Source organism: Cladophialophora psammophila (genome assembly GCF_000585535.1).
Source record: "Cladophialophora psammophila CBS 110553 chromosome Unknown aczJe-supercont1.4, whole genome shotgun sequence".
NCBI lineage: Eukaryota > Fungi > Ascomycota > Eurotiomycetes > Chaetothyriales > Herpotrichiellaceae > Cladophialophora > Cladophialophora psammophila.
Window position 1 is genome coordinate 1,834,801 of NW_006912925.1, and position 24,658 is coordinate 1,859,458.

Below are 24,658 nucleotides of genomic sequence, written 5' to 3' on the forward strand. Positions count from 1 at the left end.
GTGGATCCTATGCGTCTTCGAAGCTTATTATGTATTGTAGCTTGCCGTAGAACCCATAAGCTATGTAAATCACATGAAGTTCCACAGGGACGCTTAGAAGGTAACAATTCCAGTCTCCTATGTGCTGATGTTTCGCCGCTGAAAGCGAACCAGTAGACCTTTCTGCGTGTTGAAGAAGAACCTGTACATCTTCCACGATTCCTTCGTCGCCAGTTCCAGCTTGAAGTCCCGAAGAAGAGCGGAGATCAACTTGTGTAGTTCGCTCAGGGAGATCTGTTCTTGCAAGGTCAGCAGCGTGCATTTTTACCACTTTTGGAAAGGAATTTGGTTGCGTGATGAGAGTTGCTGCAACAGCGGAGTTCGGGGAGCATTTTCGAACCCACTGCCATACACCTGGGAATCGAAAAAAAAAAAAGTTACTTACGTTCTTTCCCAGACAAGTTTTGGTTCCAGCCCCGAAATGAAACATGCAGCGATCCATGCTCGCAGTGCTGCCTGAGAGCCATTGGGCCGGTCGAAAGCTCGGCGAAGTCTGGGGAACATAAAGGCTGAAGCCGCTAGAAATGACCGAAGATAGCTAGAATGCTCTTCCCCAACCTGGGGCTCGCCTCGTAAATGCAAGGATAGCGGAAAATTCTAGATCAAATGAGTAAGCTGGCACAAGAGCGATGGGTCATTTTCAGCCACATGGTATTGTCGGTCTAGGTTCAGGGCCGAGACGTCAGGTGCGCCAAACCAGGGAAGAATTCCGGGTGTCTTGTTCTTGCACCAACGGACCATGACCCATGGCATGCGTCGAGAGTACGGTTCTCCTTGAGCACGAAAATATCTCAATATAGACAGGCAGCTGTGGGCAAGATCCTTTCACGTGGCGTACTAGCCAATTAGATTGAGCCCCTGGTGTTGCCCTTCTGTCAAAGATGGCGACAGAAAGCTCAATCTTCAGTTGTGATTTTGGGATCACGTCTGTGGCAGTAGGGGAGCCCACCCGGATCACGGCTTTGTACCAGGAAAGTCGTACTGCCTGATGGCCTGCAAGAAGCGATATACCTCCTCACATACAGGTGTACTCTGGAGTCTCCCTTGTTCCAAAAGATCCAAACACAGTTTGAGGGCGTCATAAGATTCCGTGGCAGGAATCAATAATCCTGTGGTGTGAAAAACACAAAGAATGCCCTCTCCTTGCCGTAACACTCTTACATGGGGCCCAAAATCTTGCTCGGGATCGTTCGGTGGTATCCGAGGAGCAGCGCCAGAATCCCATGCTATAAACCCACATGGTCAACGAAACGCGGAATAAAGCCATCGGCCACCGGAGCGGTCGCAGGACAACATACTCTGGACACTGTAAGACCTTGAGGACTTGGCCTACATGCGCCAGCGCCTTGAGCGAGATAGCGATCGAACCCATGGTTGGAATTCTGGTATGAGTGGCTTGGCACCAGCTGGTCCTTCTCGGCCAGCGAGGAGTTGGATGTCACTGAAGCACATGAGCAGCTCCAGCCACACTAAATGATAACTCAACTTACATGCCAGGATCATTTCAGTCTCGCCATCGCCCCCGAGGACCTCTTTTTTTGCAGAATATACCACTTGATAAGCATGGTTTGCAGTTCTTCTTGCCGAAGAGATGCAAAACTGCTAGATTCGAAATATGGTCCGTTGGCATAGGATTGTTCTCCACTGACAAAGTGATTACTTTTGGACGAACTGAGTGATTTGAGTCTGGATAGCACACAGCAAGAGCCTCAACTGTAAGGCGGTGACATGGCAATGCAGCTCCAGAAAATCATGTCGAAGGAACATGCAGTAGAACTCTGCCAGGGATTGTAGGTGTAGTCGCGACTGATTGCCTGGGCCTTCCAGCTGAAGGTAAGTCTGTCCCAATGCCCTCCATTCATCTTCGGTCTCTACGAAGAAGAGCTCATCCGCAGAGGGAATGGAGCTGCGCATATCCGAGAAGTGGATTGTGGGGGATAAACAATGGAAGAGGCCAAGTTCTTGTTCTACAACATACCAGACATAACACATTCTAGAGGCTAAATGTCAGTGACTTTACCGGGTAAAAGGTTCCTACGGTTAGATAGGGGAAGGGGAGAGTTCTCACATACCGAGTCTTCCGCTCTCTGTTTAAGTATTCTGGATTTGTGACAAAGGAATGCTCAAGGACTTACTGACCGTTGAAAGGGTACCCCGAAACGACTCTGCAAGTTCCGCATGTCTTTTATTACCACACCAGGCGCCCAGCACGGTTATCAATAGCGCGGTACTCATGGTCCAAATATCATTGATCTGATTTTCGTCCCTTGTCATTATCTCGTTGATCATGTTGTGTATTAGGAAGGCCAGCTGGATCGCGAACGATCGAGCTTCCTGCGCAAGGATAGTGAGACAACCAAGGGTCATTAGGGTGGAAAAGAACAAGCCGATGTCAGAATAAGCCTCATCTCTTCCCAGGTGGACTCAAAGAAAGTATTTGGATGTACCATTGGATACTGCAAGGTGAGATTCCGATGATATTCTGCAAATATTGCCTGGACGATCTGGAGAGGCGGAAACAGATGTGGAATCATTCTCACAAGATCTTGATTAAGTGCCTTGGACACCATGACATGTATCCGAGAAGAAACAGTGCCGCGGAGTCCCTCAGCGACCACTGGGCCCAAAGTCTGTTTCAAGCCAGATCTGCCCTGTAGTATGTGAATCTAGTCTTTGATCGGGAGCAAGCATCGCGAGCAGCAGAAGCTCGCTTTGACCGGCTTGACATATCCTGGCCTTGAGGTTGTCGAGGAGGAAGAAGCCTCTTCCCCAAGCCGGTGTGTAGAAGTATGCCTCTTCAGAGCATCGCTAGAACACAGAGGATCAATATTGAGTGATACGAAACCAAGGATTAACGAGGTGGTGGAGAATTGACCTTCTGCTAAATGTTTGCGAGCATATATCGCAACGGAATGCTCCTTGGCCAGCCTTTTAGACAATTGCTGTGCGTTTCGGCGATCAACTACCAGAGGCACAGAGTAAGTCGAGTAGATTAACGAAGTGAGGAAAGAAGAATTAAAAAAAAGATTCAATGATGCCAGCTGGCCACTGCCTGGCTGGCTAATAGTTGAGATACACGTGGCCCCCTCTAATCACTCTTATGGCTCTGTCTCGAGGATTGAGGCAACTAGCTTGAGCATTTCTGGTACTATATAGGAAAATGAGTCTATCTCTAGCTTTGTTTCTCTGCAGTATCGACACTACGGAATCCATCCTTAGAGTTCCTTCTAGCCTCGGCGGCTCGGTTATTCGAAAAAGTGGGCAGTGCTTAAATTCGGCTCGGTTATGGTGGGGGATGGCAGCTGTAAACAGACTTCGTAATTAGTTGGCGCAATACCTCGTATATTAAAGTTAAGCGTTATTATCATCGGGGGACTCGGAACAGCCAAAGGCCCCGTCAATCTTGGCTTCACCTACAAACCATAATTCTCAAGACACGGCACGAACAAAGATATGGCCAACAATCCATAGAGAAAGCTGTACGGATCACAAGGAGAACATTACGCCCGCGACTCCCTTTAGCTGGTGGAGACTCTTGTAGAACGACCTGGACTTCGCAGACAGATTTGGAACAACAATACTGGCCACAAGGAGCGGTGGGAGCTGTGAGGAATAAAGGGGAAACCACAACTTAGTGCTAAATGCTACGTCCAGCATTACCCTTCCAACTACAAGGCCCATGTTCTGGATCGAAACCCGTCCGAGAAGCAACAGTTGATGTCTGACTATTTCTCTCTTTACCTTTAGATGAAACCGCGCCTGCCTCACTAAGTTCGTCGAAGAGAATCGGCCCAAGGCAGAGACGAAAGGGCTTCTTCTTTGCTAATTTTGATTGTTGAAATCTCGTGCTTCGTAAATGCACAGACCCACCTCGCCGCTGGGGGTGTGTCAAAAACTGGCTCCAAGGAGTAACGACTCCTGGTTGCACTGCTAGGTTAGGAACACATCTTTAAATGCTCATATACTTGGGCCACTTAAAAGCTTTGGTAAAAGACGACACCGTGGAGAGACCGAGTTCTTTGGGCGCAATCGTTGAGTAGAAATATCCTCGGAGGCGGTTGGTCCCTGGCGACCGAAATAGGGGAGACCCAGGCCAGCAGAGGGCCGAAAACCCATGGATGGAGGTCTTTCAAGTGGCTTTGGGGACTCAAGGATTACAGCTCCATAGCGCCGCCTTTATTGACAAACTTGTCGGACAGATATCATTCGTTTTGGGGATGATTCCTCTCCCACTCGTCATCTTCCTGCACCCGTGTATACAGAATACATCCTCCTTTGATCCGTCCTTTCAGCGGATTGACTCTCCCCTGATCGTCAATGCCATCATTTGCCCAGCCTGCAATCTCTGTAAAGCCACACCGTTGATAGAACCTCTCCTTGTCTGCAGCGCCCATGACACTGGCCGGAATTCCCTCTTCTCGTGCGCGTTCCAGACCCCAGGCCACCAAGTCGCGACCATGGCCACTTTTGCGATACTCTGGTAGTACAGAGATGCATTCGAGTGACCATCGAGTCTGTCTGTGAGGTGGCGAAAGGTAGCAATAAGAGACGAAAGGCCAGAGGCTGCGTTCCATAGTGGTCGGGGTTAGTGGAAATGGGTCGGACGGATCAACCTGAGCAGCCGCACGATTTGGGCTCCAAAGGGACAAGATTCGGTGGAATGCGGAGATGAGGGGTCGGATCAGCTTCCCTATCACTATCGTTAGTACGAGTAGGACATCGACGAGTCAGACTTCAAAGCTCGGTTGGTTACCCTACACCGCACTTGAGCCTTGAGAGAGACAGGTCGGGGGAACTTAACGTAGATCCCAAAAGCCTCCTAGACCCCCAAACCTGTCCCATCCGAAACCGACTCGTTGCCACTCTGCTACTCCCACCACGACTTCGCTTCCAGTTGTAACATCTTTCTCGGAGCTGACCAGGAACACCCTGCTGTAATCCCAGTATCTCTCACGACATCGTCGTCTCCAGTAGTTGAAGTAGTCTTTGGGATGTCGGTCGCGGTAAGGGTGAAGGAGGGGACCAACGACCTCCTCGTCGTGGAACCCAAGCGCGAAGATCTCGGAGATGATTGGCAAGTCGGCGCACCTAGCGAAGCGCAAGACCATCTTTGCACGGATGCAAAACGAAATGCTGATTGGGGGATGCGTGATTACTCTGCGAGGTTCCTCTTTTGATATCTGGAAATCCTTTGGCCCCCTTGCTGCATTTAAAGAGTTACTAGCGTAGCGTGGTGGTTTCGGCTAGAAGGTACAAAGACTGTCCAGAAAGCGGCACTGGAATTCGGACCTTTTGGACCGGCCTGACGTATATCAGCCTTCTGGACGGGAAATCTTCTGATCGCTTACAGCACGGACAGATGCCCTGAGTGGAGAATGTAAAAGAGGTTTGCGCCTTGACTATCGGCCTGCTTCAACAGGATGGTAGGTGCTCGCATTGAGTGTCCAACAAACGCCGTCTTAGCCGGTACTTGGACGAGTATTAGGAAGACAGAAAGTCGCTCCCTGGCAGGAGTCCCTCAGTACAGTCCTGTAGGGACTGGGGGAGGAAGATCTCCTCTTACACAGCCTCCTTATTTTGCCATTCTTACTCACCTTGATTTGCCTGATCTGTCGCTGATGAAAGAAAGTTCGTGGAAAGTAGCGACATAAAGCCCATGTACACACGGCACAGGGGACGAGGACAACGCATGGACGATCGCTCAACAAGGTTGGGAAGCCCTACCCTAAGCTGTAATTGACAAACTCAGTCGATAGTACATAAGGAGGTAGTCGGGGCAGCTGGGGCATCTGCAAACCACGACTGACGATGAATGCTGATCAGCAGGTTTCGGAACGAAGTCTGTTTCATGGCGTTCAAGGCTTGAACAATTGCGTCTCCACTTTTCCTGAGCCTTCCCAGCGTGTGGTTAGTACCGAGGATCATGCCAAACTGGGCAGATTTGGCAGATTTGGCAGATTTGGCCCACTCGAGGAATCAGGAGTTAAGCGGAAGGCCCCGAAGGCCCTGCGAGCCGATCCTCATATCTAATACATAAGAGGAAAGCCTTGATAAGCTTTTGCCAACACATGCTTGTGCACAAAGGATCATTAAACCACCAGTGCCGTGATCCCGCTCCCCTACCCCTCGCAACGTGGTGCAAATTCTGCAGGGTCATGTACTTGTAGTATGTGTGCAATTCAGCATCGTGCATGAAACAACACGAAAGAGCTGGATTCTTGGTAGGTTCGTCAAACACTCACAATCAGACAGGCTCGAAATGTGCTCGTCGCCAGAGCGAAGTGAGCTAAAGCTTACCACAGGCCAGTGGTGCAATACTTATGAAGCCCCTAGTGGCTCAGTGCTGGTTTTTAGGGTTCAGTCCGTCGCGAGGTACAGTAGGATCCCCTATTCCGCATCTACCGAGCTCTGCGCCTCGGCCCGCTGGTGGAAGTTTGCTTGACATCTTGTTGTTCTCTGGAAAGCATGATACTGACCAAGGCACCAAAATAGAGTTCTGCGGTGGAAGCTGGCCGTTTACCTTGTATCAGCCATGTACAAACTTCTATCCTACAGCATTTGGAGTATCCGGAATGCAGTCGCACATCGACGGCAGAGCTGTTTCGCGCTTGGACGATTTTCGCCGCATTCCATAGTGGATGCTCAAGCAACGAAATCAGTCCGGAAGAGTTTGCACACGCAATCTTCCAGAAAAGAGACAATGTTACTCCAGATTTGTGAATCTCCAAGTCCCAAGTCCCGATTTCAAGTTTCAAGTCAGTCCTGGTGGACAGTCCATGCGACTTCTCGGCGCATGATCATTTCTTGACTGCCGGTCAGACTGGCTATCTCGGGATATAGACGAGGCTTCTTCGTTCATATTACTGGGTGCGCTATTTCTGCCAACTGCCGCAGTGTATTCAACAGCATCTGGGCGAAAGAGTGGCGTTCCTCCTGGGCTCTGTTGCTTGTCACCATTTCGGGATCGCAGAGTCCTTAATCGAAAGGATGTCGTTGCAGAATGCGGATTTGTTACACCGTAGGATCTCGTCGTTAGCGGGTCCAGGGTCATGCCAACGGTAGTATAAAAGTTGAGGAGGAAGCTTTTCAAGTTGGGAACGGTGCAAGAGCACAGAGAATAGCAAAGCTCGATTTTCTGAAAAACAATGGGAGCGGCCAGTCGCACTCCGGTAAAAACTCTTCTGATCCCACACATGGACAGCGGCAAAAGCAATGATACTTGGTTTTTACCTAGTAAGCGCCCGAAGACAGAAATAAAGATGTCATGACTTACCCAAGTCTAAAGGCAAAAGCTGTCACGGTTTAAGCTTGTCTCCCGGGTTTCATTTTCAAGCCCCAAAGAAGAGCAAAGACCATCCCAACTATAGCAGCCTCGGTCGCAGCGTCGAGAATCCCGATGGCTTCCCAGCGGGGTACCTGCTCGCCAGAATGTCAGCCAAAGCTTTTCCAGAAGATATCGATGGTCCGAGACTAGAGCTTACAAAACATGCACAGAACTCGCCGTGATATCCCATCAAAGAGAGCAGAGGACAGTTGGCTGCAATGATCAAGATGGATGCCAGACCCCATATAATGCATATTGCTAGGAATGAGTCGCAGATGAGTGAGCGCTTTCTCATGTGGATGGAAAATAATCGCCGGATGAGGCAGGTAACTGATGCTTTGGCCAAAGCCAAAGAAATAATGAATAAGATTTCGCCAGCAAGAACTCCCTAATGATCTTGTCAGATGTGCTGGGTATATAATATATCCAGTCCTGGCATTCAAGACTCCATCTTACCCGTCCGATGGTCGACACCTGCGATTCGATTAAATGCTTATAGGATCTGCCCAGTCCGTTCGATGCTGACGCCCATATGGCAATATATTGAGCCAGAGACGTCACCTATATCCTCTGTCACTCTGCGACACCCAAGTGAAGAACAAGTCTCTCATACAGTCGCTGCCGCAGCAAGCCAATCATCGAGCCCCCAAGTTCTCCGTTTAATATAGCCTCTTAAAGCCTTGGTCAACACAGAGTAGATTCCGCAGAGAATTGACACCGTCCAGACCACACCACCATAATCGTCATCCGTGACTGTCGTGAATCGAGGTCCATCACCCGATATCGAAGTCATATTGGTCGAATTTAGACCTTAAGCCAGCAAAAGAACGAGGAAATCGAACCAGACCATGAGGAGAGAGGCCGAGCGAGGCGGGGTGATGCTCAAGATAATGATCACAGATGGACGCAGGCGATCTACATACATACTTACATAGGTACTTGTATTTTGGAAACGGAGATTACGGGCCGCGCTGAATGGCCGGCTACCTAGCCTTGCCAGGCGGGATAGGGTTTTCAACACAAACATGGGTATGGGTAAAGGTGATATCTGGTATCCCCGCATTAATTGCAGCAGCAACACGGCCTGATGAACCGACCTGCTAATCGAGACTAATGGCCCAGGTGGCTCAGGTCACAGGTGAGGTGTTACTAGGCCTTGGTGGAGTATGGAGTACTTATTCCCGCACATCAGCCTAGTGCACTGTCGGAATCAGCAATCCACACGCGGTGCAAGCCGCGAATCCACCTCTAGTCTAGCAGGCACATGTTAGCTACAGGTAGTGCACATGCTGTGTGGCCTCCCCTGAAGACTCGCTTATAATTGGACGACCTGTAAGCGAAAGGGTCTGGAAGAGAACAAAGATGAACGGCGGGTCGCCGTCTCTCTTCTCTCAAACTGTCAATCTTTTTCCTTATTTTCGCTACTCACTGCTCGCCTGCGGTTCTTTGACGTCCTCCCGCCAAGTATTTGGATCTCTAGAATTCGAAAAATCACCATGGATAAAGCCTTGAAGACCCACGAGACCCAGGTCTATCCAGACGGTGTCCCGGGTGGCCAGGGCTTCGTTGGCGAAAAGGATGGCACGATGGACGATGTCAAGGATATGCAGCGGATGGGTAAAGAACAACAATTCAGGGTAAGCTTCCTGTCTACGGACGTGTATGATAATTGAACGAGGGCTTCTTTTCTGGGAAGCAAACACTGATACCTCGTTCAACAGCGAAACTTTGGGTTCCTCTCGATCATGGGCTTTGCTATGATTTTGATGAGCACATGGGAAAGCCAACTTGGGTAACTTGCAATCCTCTCGAGCCAAGCTGTTGTTGGGCATACGGATTGTACGGCTGGCTAACTCTGTTAAAAGTACCGCTGGATTCGCCCTGGGCAACGGTGGTACCGCAGGTATCGTATACATGTACATTGCGTGTGCTATTGGCATGTCTCTGAACATCGTTTCAATGGCCGAAATGGCCAGTATGGCTCCTACAGCAGGTGGACAATACCAGTAAGGGAACTCCCTGCCTTATCGACATCCAACACGACACTGAAATGATAAACTTATCCAGCTGGGTTTCTGAATTCGCACCACCCCGAGCACAAAAATTCATTTCTTATTTTATCGGATGGGTCTGCGTGCTAGGATGGCAAGCGGGAGCGGCGTCCAGCGTCTTCCTCGCTGCCACTGAAATCCAAGGTCTGATTGTCCTCAACTATGACAGCTATGTCTACAAATATTGGCACGGCACACTTCTGACCATTGCCATCACCTTGGTCTGTGGGTTCTTCAATACCGTCTTAGCAAAGAGGCTTCCTCTGGTGGAGGGTCTCGTCCTGTTCCTGCATATCGCAGGATTTTTCGGCATCCTAGTTCCTCTGTGGGTTCTAGCTCCTCGAACACCATCCAAACAGGTCTGGACTGCCTTCGAAGACGCGAATGGCTGGGGAAACGTTGGCCTCGCTTGCTTGGTGGGCATGAACAGCCCAGTTCTCTCGTTGCTCGGTGCAGATGCTGCGACGCACATGTCTGAAGAATTGAAGAACGCCAGCAAGATTCTTCCGCGAGCCATGGTTTTCACGGCAATTTTCAACGGGACACTGGGTTTTATCATGGTCATGTAAGTTTTGGTCTTCCGTCTTCGCTTCTAGAGTCTCCTGCTAACTCCTGCTCTCCAGTACCTTCTGCTACACTGTTGGAAATGTCGAGCAGGTTCTTTCGACCCCCACCGGATACCCCTTCATCCAGGTCTTTTACAACGCGACTCAGTCCAGAGCGGGTGCAACAACCATGGTGTCAATCATGATTGCGCTCAGCACTTTCGGTGCAATGACCAACATGGCGACCGGCTCTCGACAAATCTTCGCCTTTGCTCGCGATCGCGGTGTCCCATTCAGCAACTGGGTTGCTTACGTCCCCAAGGGGTGGGACATCCCTCTCAACGGCGTCATCTTCACCGTTGTGGTCTCCTGCCTCCTGTCTCTCATCAACATCGGCTCTCAAATCGCATTCAACCAGCTGACCTCGCTCGGCCTTTGCGCGCTGCTGTCCTCCTACATCGTTTCCATCAGCTGCATGGCAATCAAACGCATCCGGAAAGAGCCGCTCCTGCCATCCAAGTTTTCGCTCGGTCGCTACGGCCTGGCGATCAACCTCCTTTCCGTCGGCTTCTTGTTGCTGGCGTTTATCATGATCTTCTTCCCCCCTGGGCCGAATCCGAACCCGCAGACCATGAACTGGGCCATTGTCGTCTATGGAGGCGTTGTATTCTCTTCTCTGACATATTACGTTTTCCGCGGCCGGTTCAGATATGCTGGTCCCGTTGAATACGTCCGAAAGACGATTTAAGCAGAATGCCTTTATCCCTTCACGCGAAAAGAGATCACCCGAATTTATTTCATGAGGAGTTTCGGTCCATCAGCCACGGGCATAAACCGGCGGAACAGGGCCAGCATGGTATGTACATAACTTACCACTAGGCCCTCAGTCAAAGACTATTCTGATACACAACTTCTCTTCTCTCCTTGAAGGTCTAGACAAATGCCCGCTTGAGACATTGCACAGATTCGGAACTCCCGGCCAAATTCCGCTCTTAGCCTTACCCGGCGTCTGCCGTCAAGCGCCCACGTACCGAGTACAGCTATGGAGTGAATACGGCAGACGACTACATAAAGCACTCGGGCCGTCGCGTCGCCTCCCGTCCCGTAGAGATCTACAGATTGGTTCTAAGTCGGAGCATCAAAATGCTTCTGACGCGCTTTTTCTCTTCCCCATCACACATCATGGTCATTTCAACCTCCAAGCCAACGGCCTGATTCCATTGTGCAAGACACCTCTCTGTGTCGATTGTACTACGCTTTGGTGGGATGAGTGGGCCGACCTAGCGCATTAGATTGGTAATGTCTTTCAGCGGCAGAGTGTGCTCATCCTGCATCGCCTTCAAATTCTCCATGCTTTGGATGGTTTCGAAGTGATCGTCCCCCAGTGTGATTTTTGACTGCTCGACCGATTCTGTGAGGAGGTCGATGGCCTGGTCGTGGTATCCCTGCGCAAAGAGCGTGTTTGCCAGGTTCCCCATGAGTCTTAGGGTGTCCGGGTGTGTGTCGCCTAGAATCTGTCTCCTCTTGTTCAGGACGTCCTGCTGTAGAGCGGCCGCCGCGTCCAGTTCTTCCATAGCATAGAGTGAACTTGCCAGGTTCACCACTGCCTTGAGAGTGTCCGGGTGATCGTTCCCCTGAGTCTTCTTTCTCATCTCCAATACCTCCAGCTGTAAGTTCACTGCTTCTTCTACTTCGCCTGTCCCCATCAGGATAGCCGCTAGGTTGTTCATTGCGGTCAGAGTTGCCGGATTCTCGCTACCGAGAATCTGCTTTCTTTTCAACAAAACCTGCCTGTACATAGTTGCGGCCTGATCGAATTCCTTAAGAGCGCGATGTATTCCTGCTAAGTTGCTCATGGTTGTCAGGGTATCGAGATGCTCTTCTCCGAGAACCTGCTTCCTCAGGTCCAACGCCTGCGTTGCTATTGCGACTGCTTCCGGTAGTGCTCCGGCATCAATCAATATACTGGCCAGATTGTTCATCGCCTGTAGGGTGTCAGGGTGACTGTTTCCATGGATCTTCGTCCTTCTTTCTAGCAGCTCTCTCAACAAAGCAGCAGCACCTTTTGGATCCCCGAGAGCCTGAAGACAAAGTGCAAGGTCATTAATGACTTCCAGGGTCCGGGTATCTTCGTTCCCCAGGATCGCCGTCATCTTTTCGAGCACCTCTCTCTCTAATGTTGCCGCTTGAGCTAGGTCTCCTGCTGCCCAGAATGCTTTGGCCAAATATCGCTTAACTGCTAGCGTTTCCATATGATCTGTTCCATAAAGCTGTTCAGACATATCGTAGCATAGTTGTCGCATGGAAATTTCGTCCGATCCTCGGCCAATCTCGCATAAATGGTTGGCGAAGGTATCAACAGCTGAAACTAACATACTCTGGAGTTCTGGATCTGTGAGATCCTCACGCAGCCGGGCGATGTTGTCAAAACTTGCCATCATTTGAGAGCCTAGGTAGTGTTTTTCTGATGTCGATGCTTCAGAAGTTCGCCTAATTTTGTCCATCAGAAACTCCGAGGTAACTTTGATGGCTAAAGCCTTTTCATCCTGAGACAAACGTTCTTGGTTCCATGAGTAGATAAGATTATCCATACAGAAGCGCGACCCTTGGGCCGACCGTCGAAGGAAGGACAGCGACTCAAGCACCGAGAAGGCGTGTTGGATATCCGATCGTTCCTGATCGGATATGGCAACGATCGGTAAATCCCATGCGGATTCCTGGTTGTCCTCTGTTGAGTTCGGATCGCCTTCTACAATGTCATCTTCGGTGGAAGACGAAGAGTCTGCTGGGCCCTCATGGCTGGCTGAATCTAAAGCTTCAGCAAAGGTAGACAAATGGACATGTGTACCATCTTCAAACAGGTGCGAAGAGATGTCCCTCGGGTTCAGAAAACTGAGGAATGTAAGCATTGGGACGGCTAGAGGAGATTTCTCGGCCGCCAGCTCGAGAGAAGTTTCCAAAGTCGCGAGAGAGGCCGCCGGAAATTTTGGTATAAGACCACGGTAGTCCCGGACAACCTTTTTGCGATTGCGTCGAAACTCGGGAAGATATTCCGTAAGGTGAGATTGAATCTGGGGATTCTGAGCGATATATGAGCCGGCGAGAGCGACCAGCAAAGGCGAATACCCAAGGATCTCTACTATAACTCGAGTGTCTTGTAGCTGTTTTTGAGACGCCGCAGACTGATTCAAGCCCGAGTTCCGGAGCAAAAGCTCAATAGCCTCCGCCTTCTCCATGTCTTTCATCAGAATCACAGTAGAACCAAGTTTGGCTACCGCCGAATCCCTGCTGGTAATAAGAATGTCCAGGTTTCGACATTGTGGCATGAGGGCGTTGAGATCAACAGTAGATGAGCGATCTCCATTTCCAAGATTATCTGCACCATCGTAAACCAGAAGGAACTTCTTGTCTGAGCGCTGATCAAACCAGTCACAGGCCGAGTTGACTAGCTCCTCCAAATTGGCGATAACTTGGTTCTTGGGTTTGTCTCCGTCTGAAAGGAGACAATCCAGCCGACGGAAGTGCTCGTCGATAGTATCTCTTCTTCGAGCGTCGAGCCAAAATACCCCGGAATAGCGGTCCCGGGCCTCTTCAAGATAATTTGCCACCAGTTGTGACTTTCCTGTTCCCGGCTGTCCGTGCACAACGGCAATACGTGGTTGCGACGACTTGGACAGTGGCTTTGGTCTGAAAGCGTTTTCGAGTTGTTTGTGTAAAGATGGTCGAGGTACAAAATTCGACACCTGGTCCTCGGGAGCTTCGAAGAAAATGGTTGCCATCATAAACTTCAAGAAAGAATAATGGCGGATTCAAGATAAATGTGACCTTTCGGCGTAGAGTGACTGTAGCATCGTTGAATGCAAACAAATTCTGGAGATGGATTACCGGGACATACCAAATCTAAGAGGCCCAGGCTGCAGTCGACGCAGCTGAACTATATGTACATCCAACATCTCGTTTCTCAGCATCTCTCAGGCTGCCAGCAGGATTCAAGGAGCCATCCCATTAGGTATAGCTAGATGCAATCCGCAGGCGCCGTCTTCTGATAGCATTCGAGAGTCAGTCACAATATCCGGCGTAGGAAGAGACTTTCGGCCCCCAGGATGGCTGAGTCATACTTCGTAATGTGTTATGGCCCCACTGTGTCGGCGCGGCCTGGGGACGCCTGAGAGGAAGCCTGGGAGACAGTGCACCCTCAGGTGGTGAGCAGGAGGGGTGCGCAAGGGTGCGCCAACGGAGTCCATCGCAAAGCATAAGCGAGTCTCAGAGTTGTATAGATGATATTAGATATACACTTATCGCCTCCCCATGAGTCGACAACTCTTGTGCAGGCAGTCACCGTCATTAACCTTTTGAGATGGCCGCCCAAGTGCTGTACATACCTCTCTTGCTCAACCAAGACCTACCTGTGTCGCTCCCTCCTCAAGGAAACCTGGGAGCTTTTAGGCTGTGCGACTGCGTTATATGAGGAGAAAGTGCAAGTCGCCTCGAAGCGGAATAGCCTCTTCTTGGCGCCTTTCACGACTCGACACTCGTATTCCCAGCCCCTTGCCGGCTGGAAAAGATAGCTCACAATACAGCAATCCATACATCCTCTTGTATGGAATATCCCTCTAGGTCCGGTCCATGACCGGCCGCGCCGCACTCTCTGCGCGGCCTAGGACATTCGCAAACTTTACGCCGAGCGTGTCCTCCCCGTGTGCCAGCGGCGATTACTCCACGATTCCTCTGTGTGTGAACTATACACGGCTGGACGATGAGAATGCGTCACAGCTTACGGACGACCAGAAGCTGGAAATGCTGCAGTGCCAGAATGCCATACAGCAACTCAAACTGGGGGTGCAAGGTCGGGGCGTCCCATTGCTCGAACACCTGCTGTTATTGGCCCTAGCATGCGCAGACCTGTGCTTCTCCGCCGTCAACAACACCTGCATCAACGCTTGGTACGCGGCCAACCTCGCTACGGGAGCCACGCTGTACATGCCCGCGGGGTCCGTGCAGATGCCGGCCCTCAGGCCCTCGCGCATGCGGCTCGCGCTGCCCAAGCTTGTCGGCGAAGTCTCCATCTCGATGATTGGGCCCGGGCCGCAGTCCTTCGCGGGCGACCTCACTGTCGTCAGGCAGGTCCACGGCCTCCTTCTCAGCGTCGCGAGTTGGAAACTCGTCCTGGCCCTGCTTCTCACCTGGGTGGGCCTTTTGTGCGCCCTGACCGTGTGAGCAGTCTGCGAGCCGCGCTACATCAACAAGCTCGACGGCTACCAGTGGTTCCAGTTCAGCGCCGTCTGGGCTCCGGAGTTGCTGGATGGCTGCAGCGGGGCCATTGGTGGTGCCCGCCAGGCTCCCGGAGACGAGGATCCAAAGTTCCAGTCTTACGGCCTGCTGCTGGGGATTCCTACCGCCGCTGAGGGGCGTGGGGCTAAGCTGGTTGGGCTGCACGGCTTTGCTGGTGTCAGTCTGTTACGGCATTGAGGGAGGCATTAACAGTTTGTGTGCTGGGGTAAGCTGATCCTCGATTGCCTTGGCTTTCCGAATGCATTTTATCCGAATTGTGTCGTAAGGCTGAGAGCACTCCAGGGGCTCGACATACGCAGGTAGGTTGGTAGGAGATGCCAAAATAAGAAAACGAAAGCAGACAGGGAGGTAGGAGCACCGACGAGATTGAGGCGGGTTCGAAGGATTGCCCGGCGAAAGCCCGGCATTGCTTACAGAGCATGGAGTGTTAGAAAGCCAGTCATGTTCAGACTCCTGCCCTTGCGGGAGTAACTGTTGAGTCTGAGCATGCACTCTCCCTCAAAATCTTCCATGCGACTTCTTCCTGCTGTTTGTTGATCTCTTCACCTGTCCAGGGCCTCCATTGCTCTTTCAGCTGGTGTCCCACAACTTGAATTCCATCGACGGCAAACCAGCCATACTGCTTTGCAAGTTGGAGAGTGCGCGTCAACAAGGGGTGGTAGCACATGTCCAGCATACGTGCCTGAGGTGGTCTCTCCTTCTTGGCGAGAAATTCGGTATACACGGATCTTGCCTGGATTTCTGCCGGAGTTCTGGGTTCAAAGTCAGGAACAGTGCTCACGACCCAGTTTGGGCACGATAAGGTTTGGGCTTGCTGGACGGTTTGAACATGAATAATGTGGGGCCGGTTCGGGCATTCATAATTCTGGACGTCTTCGAAAAGCTCTTGAACCTCGCCGGCATCGCGGTTGATAACGTAGACGTCCTTGCATCCTAGTTCCGTAAGAGCGTACACTGCCGCTCGACTTGCGCCGCCCGCTCCGACAACCATCCCCTTGAGCCCTTGCGCGGGATGCGTGGCCCGTTCTTCCTGTAAGAGAGCCTTTTTGACCCCAATCCAGTCAGTATTTGTCCCGCTCAAAGTGCCATCATCAGTGACAGAAACATGGTTGCAAGCACCAAGCTGAACAACGAGATTGTCAACGTGGTCCAGACAGGGAATGATAGTCTTCTTATAGGGCATCGTGACCACGCCTCCCGCGAAGTCAGGAGCATGGAATGCGTCCATGACCTCCTGGAGGGTCGAGCCTTCCAGAAATGTCATCTTCCAATCGCGTTTAAGACACTGGGCGATGAAGTCGTGAGCAGGAGGTGCTATCGAGCCACCCCCCGGTGCGCCTGCTATGAACAGTCGATTCCTCTGAGTTGAAGCATTTTGCATGGCGATGAGGTCGACTGTCGAATGCGGAGAGGGCCGAAATTGGACAAATGAAGTTGGCCGTGATATACAGTTCCAAAGTCTGTAATGGAAATGTATTCGCAGCTACTAAACAAGGGGTCGAAGGCACTGGTATCCTTTCCTTTCTTCGAAATTCAGGGGCAAAAATAGAGTGAAGAAGGCATGGGTGCCTGCTTCCGTGTTGATTAATGCTGCTAATGAGGCATATCGCGCGACAAGCGAAATCCGCCATATGGCGCCGAAAGTGGTTTGTCAGCCCGATATTTTACCCGTTCAGTATGAGGTATGGAAAAATGCATTTCCGACAAATCCAAGTTGGGTATTGGGGTCGAGCCTCAGATGCGGAGAGATCTTGCAACGTCAACCTATTCATGTGCGAGAAACCTCCGACACGCGAGGGGTTGGGTGATACCTATTTTCACCAATGGCCTTTTGATCTTACCTTGTAAAAAAAAAAAAAAAAAGAAAAAAAGGCGTGGTGTGGCGTCCTGCTGTTTTGTGTTGTAGACTTTTCTGGTCAACGGAAGCGAACAGTTATAAGTACTCGGCGTTTGAGAGTTTTCGGAGCTCAATCCGCACAAATGATCCGACCTGCGATAGCCTCGCTATCCTTGGGTGACCCCAATGTGCACGACATCTCGACACGACTGCGCGCAGCAGCACAAAATGGGTTTCGCGGGATCGAAGTCATAGACACCGATGTCGACGCGGCCGCAGAGAAGCTCCCTGCAGGACTGACGTATGAAAACCGGCTGGAGGCCGCAAAGAACATACGAAGGCTCTGCGATGAGCTTGGCTTGACCGTGATAGTCTTCCAACCATTTCGGCAGTACGAGGGTCTGCTCGATCGCAAACAGCATGAAGCCATGATTGAGAAGCTTCGACTGTGGTTCGACATTGTCAAGATCTTGGGAAGCGACATGATTCAAGTGCCCACGAGTTGGTTGCAGGAGGGGACGACGGGCAACGAAGAAGCCCTCCTGGCTGATTTCAGAGAAATGGCCGACATGGGCCTTGCAGAGCGCCCTGTAGTCCGATTCGCATATGAGGGAGTAGCGTGGGGCAGATATATCGATACATGGGAAGGCACATGGGAAATGGCAAAGAAGGTCGACAGACCTAACTTTGGGCTCTGCCGGGACACTTTCCACATAGCTGGTCGAGTATGGGCTGATCCCACTGCACAGACAGGGCGCACTGACGACGCAGACCACGCTCTAGAGGCGTCTATCGAGCGGTTGATCACCGAGATAGTTGTTGAAAAGGTGTTTTACGTCCAGGCTGGGGACGCAGAGAAGCTCGACCCGCCCCTGGGCGAGTCTCATCCTTTTTACTCTGCCGACCAGCCTGCAAGAATGAGCTGGTCACGAAATGCGCGACTGTTCCCGTATGAAGAAGAGAAGGGTGGCTATCTCCCCATCGAGCCCGTGATAAAAGCCATTGTCGACGAGTTGGGTTACGATGGATGGGTCAGCATGGAGCTGTTCACGCATGAACTGTCGCAGCCGGATGCTCAGTTGCCATCAAGGTACGCTGGTAGAGCTTCAGCATCGTGGAGGAAGATGACCGGAGCGTTAAGGCACTGAACACGGCGGAGAGATGTCAAAGATGTGTACATGCTAGGTACCTCATGCTGTGGTCAATGTGGTCACCTACCCAGCGGAGGTCGACAAACTGCGCCCCATGTGATTGGCTGATGTGCTGCGGTTGGAAAAGTTGCGTCTCCATGCCCATCTTTGTGAACTTTTGCTGTCTTTCAGTGACGACTCTCAATACTTCTCCTCCTTCGACCCTCCACCATCCTTTCCATCTCCGTCCTTCTTCGGCGGCATCGAGGTCTGCCCAATTTAGCTTCATTTTTCTTTTGTATATTAGATTTCTGCCGCCTCAATGTCCGAATCCGCCGCTATCGATGCCGCCCGCGCACCTGCGTCCCTCTGGGATCGCGTGTCGAATTGGGTCTCGGAGAACAAGGCAGTCGCATATACCATTGCTGGCACAGTAGTGGTCATCACAAGTGCCGGAGCCATCTACTATTTCTCCAGTCAGAAAGGGGGTGCTCCTGCTACACCCACAGAAAAGAGAAAAAGCAAGAAGGAGCGTCGGAAAGAGAAGAAAGCTGCCGAGGAAGCACAGAAGGCCGGAATCAGTCTCAAAGACGAGGAGGCCGGTGAGACAGCCTCCTTGTAAAAGCAATGGAGGGCGTGGCTGATCCAAGACACAGGCACAGCACCTCGACCTGCGACCGTCGAGACCGAAGATGAATTGCCCGAGATCAATGAATCCAACATCGAAAGCTTCTCGAAAGAGGTATAGATGACTACAAAACTTTCACTGCGCTAAGCTGATCATGACTGTTGAGTAGGAGAGAGCAACATATGCCGGCAAATTGAAGGCTGCAGGCAACAAAGCATACGGGTCCAAGGACTACAACAAGGCCATCGAACTCTATGGCAAAGCCATCCTCTGCAAACCCGACCCTGTCTACTACTCTAACAGAGCTGCTTGCTATAACGCCCTGAGCGATTGGGACAAAGTGGTGGAAGATTGCACCGCAGCCATCTCGATGGATCCGGAATATGTCAAAGCTCTAAATCGTCGCGCACACGCCTACGAACACCTGGGGATGTTCTCCGAAGCCTTACTGGACTACACGGCCAGTTGTATTATCGACGGATTCAAGAACGAAAATAGTGCCCAGAGCGTGGAGAGGTTACTAAAAAAGGTGGCTGAAAAGAAGGGCAAAGCAATTCTTGCCAGCAAGAAGAACAAATTGCCAGGGGCCACCTTTGTCTCAAATTACCTCCAGAGCTTCCGCCCGAGGCCGCCGCCTGCAGGATTGGAGGAAACTGCCGAGCTCGATGAGAACACCGGCAAAGGCCAGCTTCAGCGAGGCTTGGTCGCCATGCAGAAGAAGACGGCCGAAGGATACGATGAAGCTGCGGCGGCCTTCAAGAAGGCCCTTGAACTCGGGGATCTGGGCGAGCATGAGGCCTTTGCCTACAACATGCGTGCCACCTTCTTGTACCTCGAGGGCGACATTGCAAACGCTCTCGAAGATCTCAACAAAGCCATCGAGCTGCAACCCTCCCTCACCCAACCCTACATCAAGCGGGCCAGCATGCAGTTAGAATTGGGCAACAAGGAGCTTGCTGCCGACGACTTTGAAAAGGCCATGGCACAGAACAAAGACGACCCTGACATCTTCTACCATCGCGCTCAGCTGCACTTCATCCTCGGTGAATATGCCGATGCGGCCAAGGACTACCAAAAGTCCATCGACCTAGACAAGGACTTCATCTACTCGCACATTCAGCTGGGGGTCACGCAGTACAAGCTAGGCTCGGTTGCGTCCTCAATGGCAACCTTCCGCCGTTGTGTCAAGAATTTCGACAAAGTGCCCGATGTCTACAACTACTATGGTGAGCTGCTGCTTGATCAACAGAAGTATCAAGACGCCATTGAGAGGTTCGAGACGGCCATCGATATGGAACGCCAGACGAAACCCACGGGGGCTATCAATGTGCTGCCGCTCATCAACAAGGCATTGGCTCTCTTCCAGTGGAAGCAGGACTTCAAGGCAGCCGAGGAGCTTTGCGAGAAGGCGTTGATCTGTAAGTCGATACAAAGACGGAAAGATGTCTGGTTTGGTTACTAATGTGATTTCTAGTGGATCCTGAATGCGATATCGCTGTTGCCACAATGGCTCAACTCCTCCTCCAACAAGGCAAGGTGACCAAGGCACTGGAATACTTTGAGCGTGCCGCCGAGCTATCGAGAACAGAAGGTGAAATCGTCAACGCACTCTCCTACGCCGAGGCCACGCGCACACAGCTGGAGGTCTCGCAGAAGTATCCTCAATTGGCCGCTCGTCTGCAACAAATGGAAGGCGCAGGCCTCGGTGGACCCCAGTTGAGGTAATAGTCTCCCTTTCATGGCCGGGTTTGCATATGGTCTTGTTCTGGCTTTCTTTTTGCTCCGGGGGATACCTCCCTTCTTGCCTTCTTCTTGTTGGGATCGAATGGATACAGGTCTTTATGCTGATGAGCGATCTTGACGAGAGACTCTTGACCTGTACGTAATACGGATATCTTCTCCTTTCTAAATCCCGGAGGTTAGACACCGAGATTTGCGAATATGGCGTTTGATGAGCATGAGGGAACAAAAGGTGCGTGGGAGTGTATAATAACAAAAGAAATCTCAAATTCAACTGCCCGGGGTTTAAGCCTTCTCTCTCGTGTCTCAGCGTCTGCTGCCCGAACCCTGGAGACGGCAATGAGGCTGAGCCACGTTGCTGGCTGCGAGGCTACCAAGTCAGCTGACACTGGTGGAGGTGCCCACCTGGTGCCTGCGAGGCCTGGTGCCCACCGAGCCCGCGTCTTATCGATTAGCTGGCAGGTGCCCCGTGCCCCTCACTTGCAGCCTGCGAACCTTCCACTGCAGTCGTTGCCCGCAGTTGATGGTCCGCGTCTGACTTGTGAGACCGCGTTCAAGACACCCAAGCCCGGACTGCCTCCTCTCCGCCCGTCGACTTGCTTCATCTCTGACTTCGACCAAACGACTGCCTTGTCCCAGTCTCTTGAAGCCCTGCCTGGCCACCTGTCTCTGACTCTTTCTCTTCTCATCAACTCCCGCCCTCAGCGTACAACCTTCGTCCGAAAACCAGCCTGATCCAACCGACCATCTGCCTCTAGGTCACTGGTTGCCTGCGGCCTGAACCCCGTTTGAACCTCATCTCAACTCCAGAGTCATCCTTTTCGAAGATACTGCACCGGCAAAGATTTGAAAATCACTTGATCTCATATTTTTCTCTCGCCAATCGTCCCAAGAGGAGTCCTAGGGCTATCGAGCTCTCTAACTGAGACATGGCTGACCATGGTGGAAACATGCACTGTACGTTCCACACCCGCTCCTTACGCTACGTGCTCTTCTTTATTAACATGTTTTTCAGTGATGATCACTCTTCGAGATGCCGATTTCCGCGAGCCTATCCCCGAGCGAATCATCACCCTTGAAGCTCCGGACTGGGAGATCAGAATCGGCCGTGGAACTGACAGTCGCGTTGAAGAATTGAGTCCTGCTCTGAACAATGCCTGGTTTAACTCTAGAGTCCTGTCCAGACAACATGCTATTTTGCGCGCACATCCGATAACCAAGGTATTCCTCGCAGCTTTTTGCTTTTGATCTTGACCTAACAGCTGTCAGGAAATCTACATTTCAGACACTGGCTCAACGCACGGCACGTTCATCTCTGGCAAAAGACTGGAGGTGAATCAACCCGAACCTCTTTGGCCCAAGGACACCGTGATATTGGGTTCTGATGTGATTCGAGGAAGCTGTGAGTTCCACAGCGAGTTCGAAGCACCAGCTACTAATGCTGGAGCAGCTCGTTACCGCGCTCTGAGATGCGAGGTCAATTGGACTTGGTCCGACGGAAAGTAAGCGTATTTATTCAGGTGATTGGAGAAATTTAACTGATTTTTTTGTGCTGTAGTTTCGGTCAATCACACGCCAATTCGACGACCACAAGCATGTATCGAAACACCTTCTCGGCCGACTACAGTGATGAGGAACCGTACGAGGAACCATTTGATGAGGTTCCATATGACGAGCCCTCCGCTCAGATCTCGAGCGACCCGGAGGAGGAGGACTACAGGTCTTCCGAGACGAACAATGATTACACTTCGGAGCCTGGGAATGAAGTTGACGTCGTCCAAGATTCCGTCCGTGAACCCAGCATCGAAATAGTCGTCCCGGAAGTGCGAACCTTCGCCGTTCCTGATTCCGATGACGCATCGAACGCTGGAAGTCATGTTTCTGGCGCAGATGTCTCTGATGAGGACAGCCCGACTTCGAGCCCTTTGATTCCAAGCGATGTCCACGAAGATAAGCTCAGATTCAATGACGACTCCTCTCACCTATGTCATGGTACCCGCACACCTCCGGCCAGTCCTGATCACACGAAGCCTTCTCATGTGCTGATCACCCGTTCAGTTCAGCAAGCAGAGTTGCTTCCGGCTATCGACGACGATGGTCCTGAAGAAGATTCGTACGGAGATGATGAGCTCGAAAATGAATACTCAGATTCTCTCGGCTCGCTCCTCATCCCTCCTATCAAGATTGAAAGTCCAGTAAAATACAGTGCTTCCTGCATGAGCACTTTGGGCGCTGCAGATCAAGCAGAACATGTTCGAGCCCCAAGCCCATCTGACGCGGCGATGGTCAAGCCATCGATTGAGCTCGCGCATCCTGTCACCCTGGCTGCGCCGCCATTCCCGACATTCCACCTATCTGGTCAACATTCTGAGACTATGGACAGCAACGTTGAGCAAGGCCGCTCAACCTCCGCTTGGGCTGGTCACAACTCAGTGCTGTATGAACCGGTCGCACACCAGCTTGTACCGGAACAGTCTGCTTCAGTCTACAATCCTTACGCCAGCTATACGTCCTGCACTGATTCATTCACATTCCAACCTCCTACAATGCCAACTTCGGCACCACCCCCTTCACCACTCTCCATTGCCAGTATTGTTGCACAACAGCAAACTCCCAAGAACTCTGAAGGGTCAAAGAAGCGCAAAGCAGATCAGATTTCAGCTGACGAGCCTCTGGATTCAAACCCGGCATCTTCTGGCCTTTACTCATCCGACGTCGGAGACGTCCTTGCCACGACTGCCATAAGCGGTAATGGAAGTGCCTCTGGAAAAACGCTGCTGAGTCCATCACCACCGACTTTAGAAGTTGATGAGAGTGTCTCAACTAAGGACACTGAGATGCATGCAACGAAGAAGGCGAAAAAGATGAAGGTCAAGAGTAAGAAGCAGCGTGTCAGTGTCCGTGGCAGTGGCAGTGGCAGTTTCGCCAAGACAGCTGGAGCAACCATTGCGGGTATGGCGATCGGCGCGGTCGGCATGTTGGTTGGTCTCCTTGCCTTACCAGAAGATTACTTCATCTGAACGATTTAACAACATTATCAACAGAGCCAACGGGATGGCCGTGGGCTATGAGGGGTTGGCTATCGCTGCGGTTACCTCCGGAGGGCATAGTAGTAAGTTCTCATCAAGATTATGCGTGACCTGGGTACGGGTGAGATCGGAGGTGTCAAGTTATCAGAGTTGGTCTTTATGGGCCAAAATATTCTGGCAAGAAGGGCTGAGACGGAGCTGCCGGGAAGCATGATGGACACGAGCTTGTGTGGTAATGGCAGGAGTTCACCAGGCGTATAACGTCGCAATTCTCACGGCAGGGCAAATCGAGAATGGAAGGGTGAGGATTGAGACCGGGAACGATGCACGGAGTTCTTCCAGGTTGATCGAATTAGAAGCTCGTGGACACAGATAGGCATTGATTGTATCACTCGGCTTTGATTTTTCGATTCCCCTGTTTTTCGAAGGCTTTACACGGTATATTCCCAGAGCATTGCCTGGGCTCCGGGCGGAAGCTGACAAACAGGAGACACGTTCAATCCTCAATACAGTTAATGAGAGATCCGATGATGATTTACTTGGTAAGCTGTACCTAGGTAGTCGGTGATATCTATGATTGATTCATTCAAGGGCCGTGCATGGGCCCTGGTGCAGAGAAAGAAAAACCTTTCCAAGCGTATCTGTGCCGGTGAGTCATGCTCTTTCATGTTCATATCCGTGCTCGTGCTCGTGCTCGTATCGCGTGGCTCATACCTCATACCTCATGCTTGTGCTCGTGCTCGTGCTCGTGCTCACACATCCATATCAATGTACAGCCCAGGTTTAATTCCGTCCGATCCAGTGCAGTGCAGTCCATTGCGATCCCTTTGATTCCCCGTTTTTGTTCCCAACAGGTCGGCCGGTCACCAGTTGGGGGATTGATTCTAGTTTTCGTGATCCGTTCGCGTCGTGATCTTTTGTGTTTGTTTTGGTTCCTTTGGTCTCCCGTCCTGTGTCCCATCCTGTGTCCCATCCTGTGTCCCATCCCATCGCGTGGTCCTCAGGTTCCGGGTTCCCAATGCCGCCCTATCCTTATCCCCCGT

The 24,658-nt window shown here is 51.4% G+C and overlaps 10 protein-coding genes across 10 annotated transcripts; 4 read left to right on the forward strand and 6 right to left on the reverse strand.

The window, feature by feature from the left end:
• Nucleotides 1–117: 117 nt before the first annotated feature.
• A1O5_03584 (uncharacterized protein) lies at nt 118–481 on the reverse strand (the record flags this gene model as incomplete). Its single annotated transcript, XM_007744195.1, has 2 exons — nt 118–273; nt 425–481. 2 exons carry the CDS (start codon nt 479–481, stop codon nt 118–120), a joined length of 213 nt encoding a protein of 70 aa, XP_007742385.1.
• A 780-nt stretch (nt 482–1,261) lies between these two features.
• On the reverse strand, nt 1,262–2,037 carry A1O5_03585 (uncharacterized protein). Its single transcript, XM_007744196.1, has one exon. It carries the CDS (start codon nt 2,029–2,031, stop codon nt 1,696–1,698), a length of 336 nt encoding a protein of 111 aa, XP_007742386.1. The 5' UTR covers nt 2,032–2,037; the 3' UTR covers nt 1,262–1,695.
• Nucleotides 2,038–4,241: 2,204 nt separating this feature from the next.
• On the reverse strand, nt 4,242–5,147 carry A1O5_03586 (uncharacterized protein; the record flags this gene model as incomplete). Its single annotated transcript, XM_007744197.1, has 2 exons — nt 4,242–4,729; nt 4,841–5,147. 2 exons carry the CDS (start codon nt 5,145–5,147, stop codon nt 4,242–4,244), a joined length of 795 nt encoding a protein of 264 aa, XP_007742387.1.
• A 2,194-nt stretch (nt 5,148–7,341) lies between these two features.
• Nucleotides 7,342–8,156, reverse strand: A1O5_03587 (uncharacterized protein; the record flags this gene model as incomplete). Its single annotated transcript, XM_007744198.1, has 4 exons — nt 7,342–7,455; nt 7,521–7,751; nt 7,820–7,924; nt 7,977–8,156. 4 exons carry the CDS (start codon nt 8,154–8,156, stop codon nt 7,342–7,344), a joined length of 630 nt encoding a protein of 209 aa, XP_007742388.1.
• Nucleotides 8,157–8,859: 703 nt separating this feature from the next.
• A1O5_03588 (uncharacterized protein) lies at nt 8,860–10,707 on the forward strand (the record flags this gene model as incomplete). Its single annotated transcript, XM_007744199.1, has 5 exons — nt 8,860–9,000; nt 9,085–9,155; nt 9,229–9,369; nt 9,431–9,979; nt 10,038–10,707. 5 exons carry the CDS (start codon nt 8,860–8,862, stop codon nt 10,705–10,707), a joined length of 1,572 nt encoding a protein of 523 aa, XP_007742389.1.
• A 532-nt stretch (nt 10,708–11,239) lies between these two features.
• A1O5_03589 (uncharacterized protein) lies at nt 11,240–13,738 on the reverse strand (the record flags this gene model as incomplete). The annotated part of the gene is made up of 1 exon (XM_007744200.1): nt 11,240–13,738. One exon carries the CDS (start codon nt 13,736–13,738, stop codon nt 11,240–11,242), a length of 2,499 nt encoding a protein of 832 aa, XP_007742390.1.
• Nucleotides 13,739–15,696: 1,958 nt separating this feature from the next.
• Nucleotides 15,697–16,632, reverse strand: A1O5_03590 (uncharacterized protein; the record flags this gene model as incomplete). Its single annotated transcript, XM_007744201.1, has 1 exon — nt 15,697–16,632. The coding sequence occupies one exon, from the start codon at nt 16,630–16,632 to the stop codon at nt 15,697–15,699; it is 936 nt and encodes a 311-aa protein (XP_007742391.1).
• Nucleotides 16,633–17,231: 599 nt separating this feature from the next.
• On the forward strand, nt 17,232–18,236 carry A1O5_03591 (uncharacterized protein; the record flags this gene model as incomplete). The annotated part of the gene is made up of 1 exon (XM_007744202.1): nt 17,232–18,236. The coding sequence occupies one exon, from the start codon at nt 17,232–17,234 to the stop codon at nt 18,234–18,236; it is 1,005 nt and encodes a 334-aa protein (XP_007742392.1).
• A 304-nt stretch (nt 18,237–18,540) lies between these two features.
• A1O5_03592 (mitochondrial import receptor subunit tom-70) lies at nt 18,541–20,571 on the forward strand (the record flags this gene model as incomplete). The annotated part of the gene is made up of 4 exons (XM_007744203.1): nt 18,541–18,820; nt 18,875–18,960; nt 19,016–20,264; nt 20,321–20,571. The coding sequence occupies 4 exons, from the start codon at nt 18,541–18,543 to the stop codon at nt 20,569–20,571; spliced, it is 1,866 nt and encodes a 621-aa protein (XP_007742393.1).
• A 944-nt stretch (nt 20,572–21,515) lies between these two features.
• A1O5_03593 (uncharacterized protein) lies at nt 21,516–23,606 on the forward strand (the record flags this gene model as incomplete). The annotated part of the gene is made up of 5 exons (XM_007744204.1): nt 21,516–21,543; nt 21,602–21,807; nt 21,856–21,988; nt 22,037–22,088; nt 22,145–23,606. The coding sequence occupies 5 exons, from the start codon at nt 21,516–21,518 to the stop codon at nt 23,604–23,606; spliced, it is 1,881 nt and encodes a 626-aa protein (XP_007742394.1).
• Between the last annotated feature and the right edge of the window lie 1,052 nt (nt 23,607–24,658).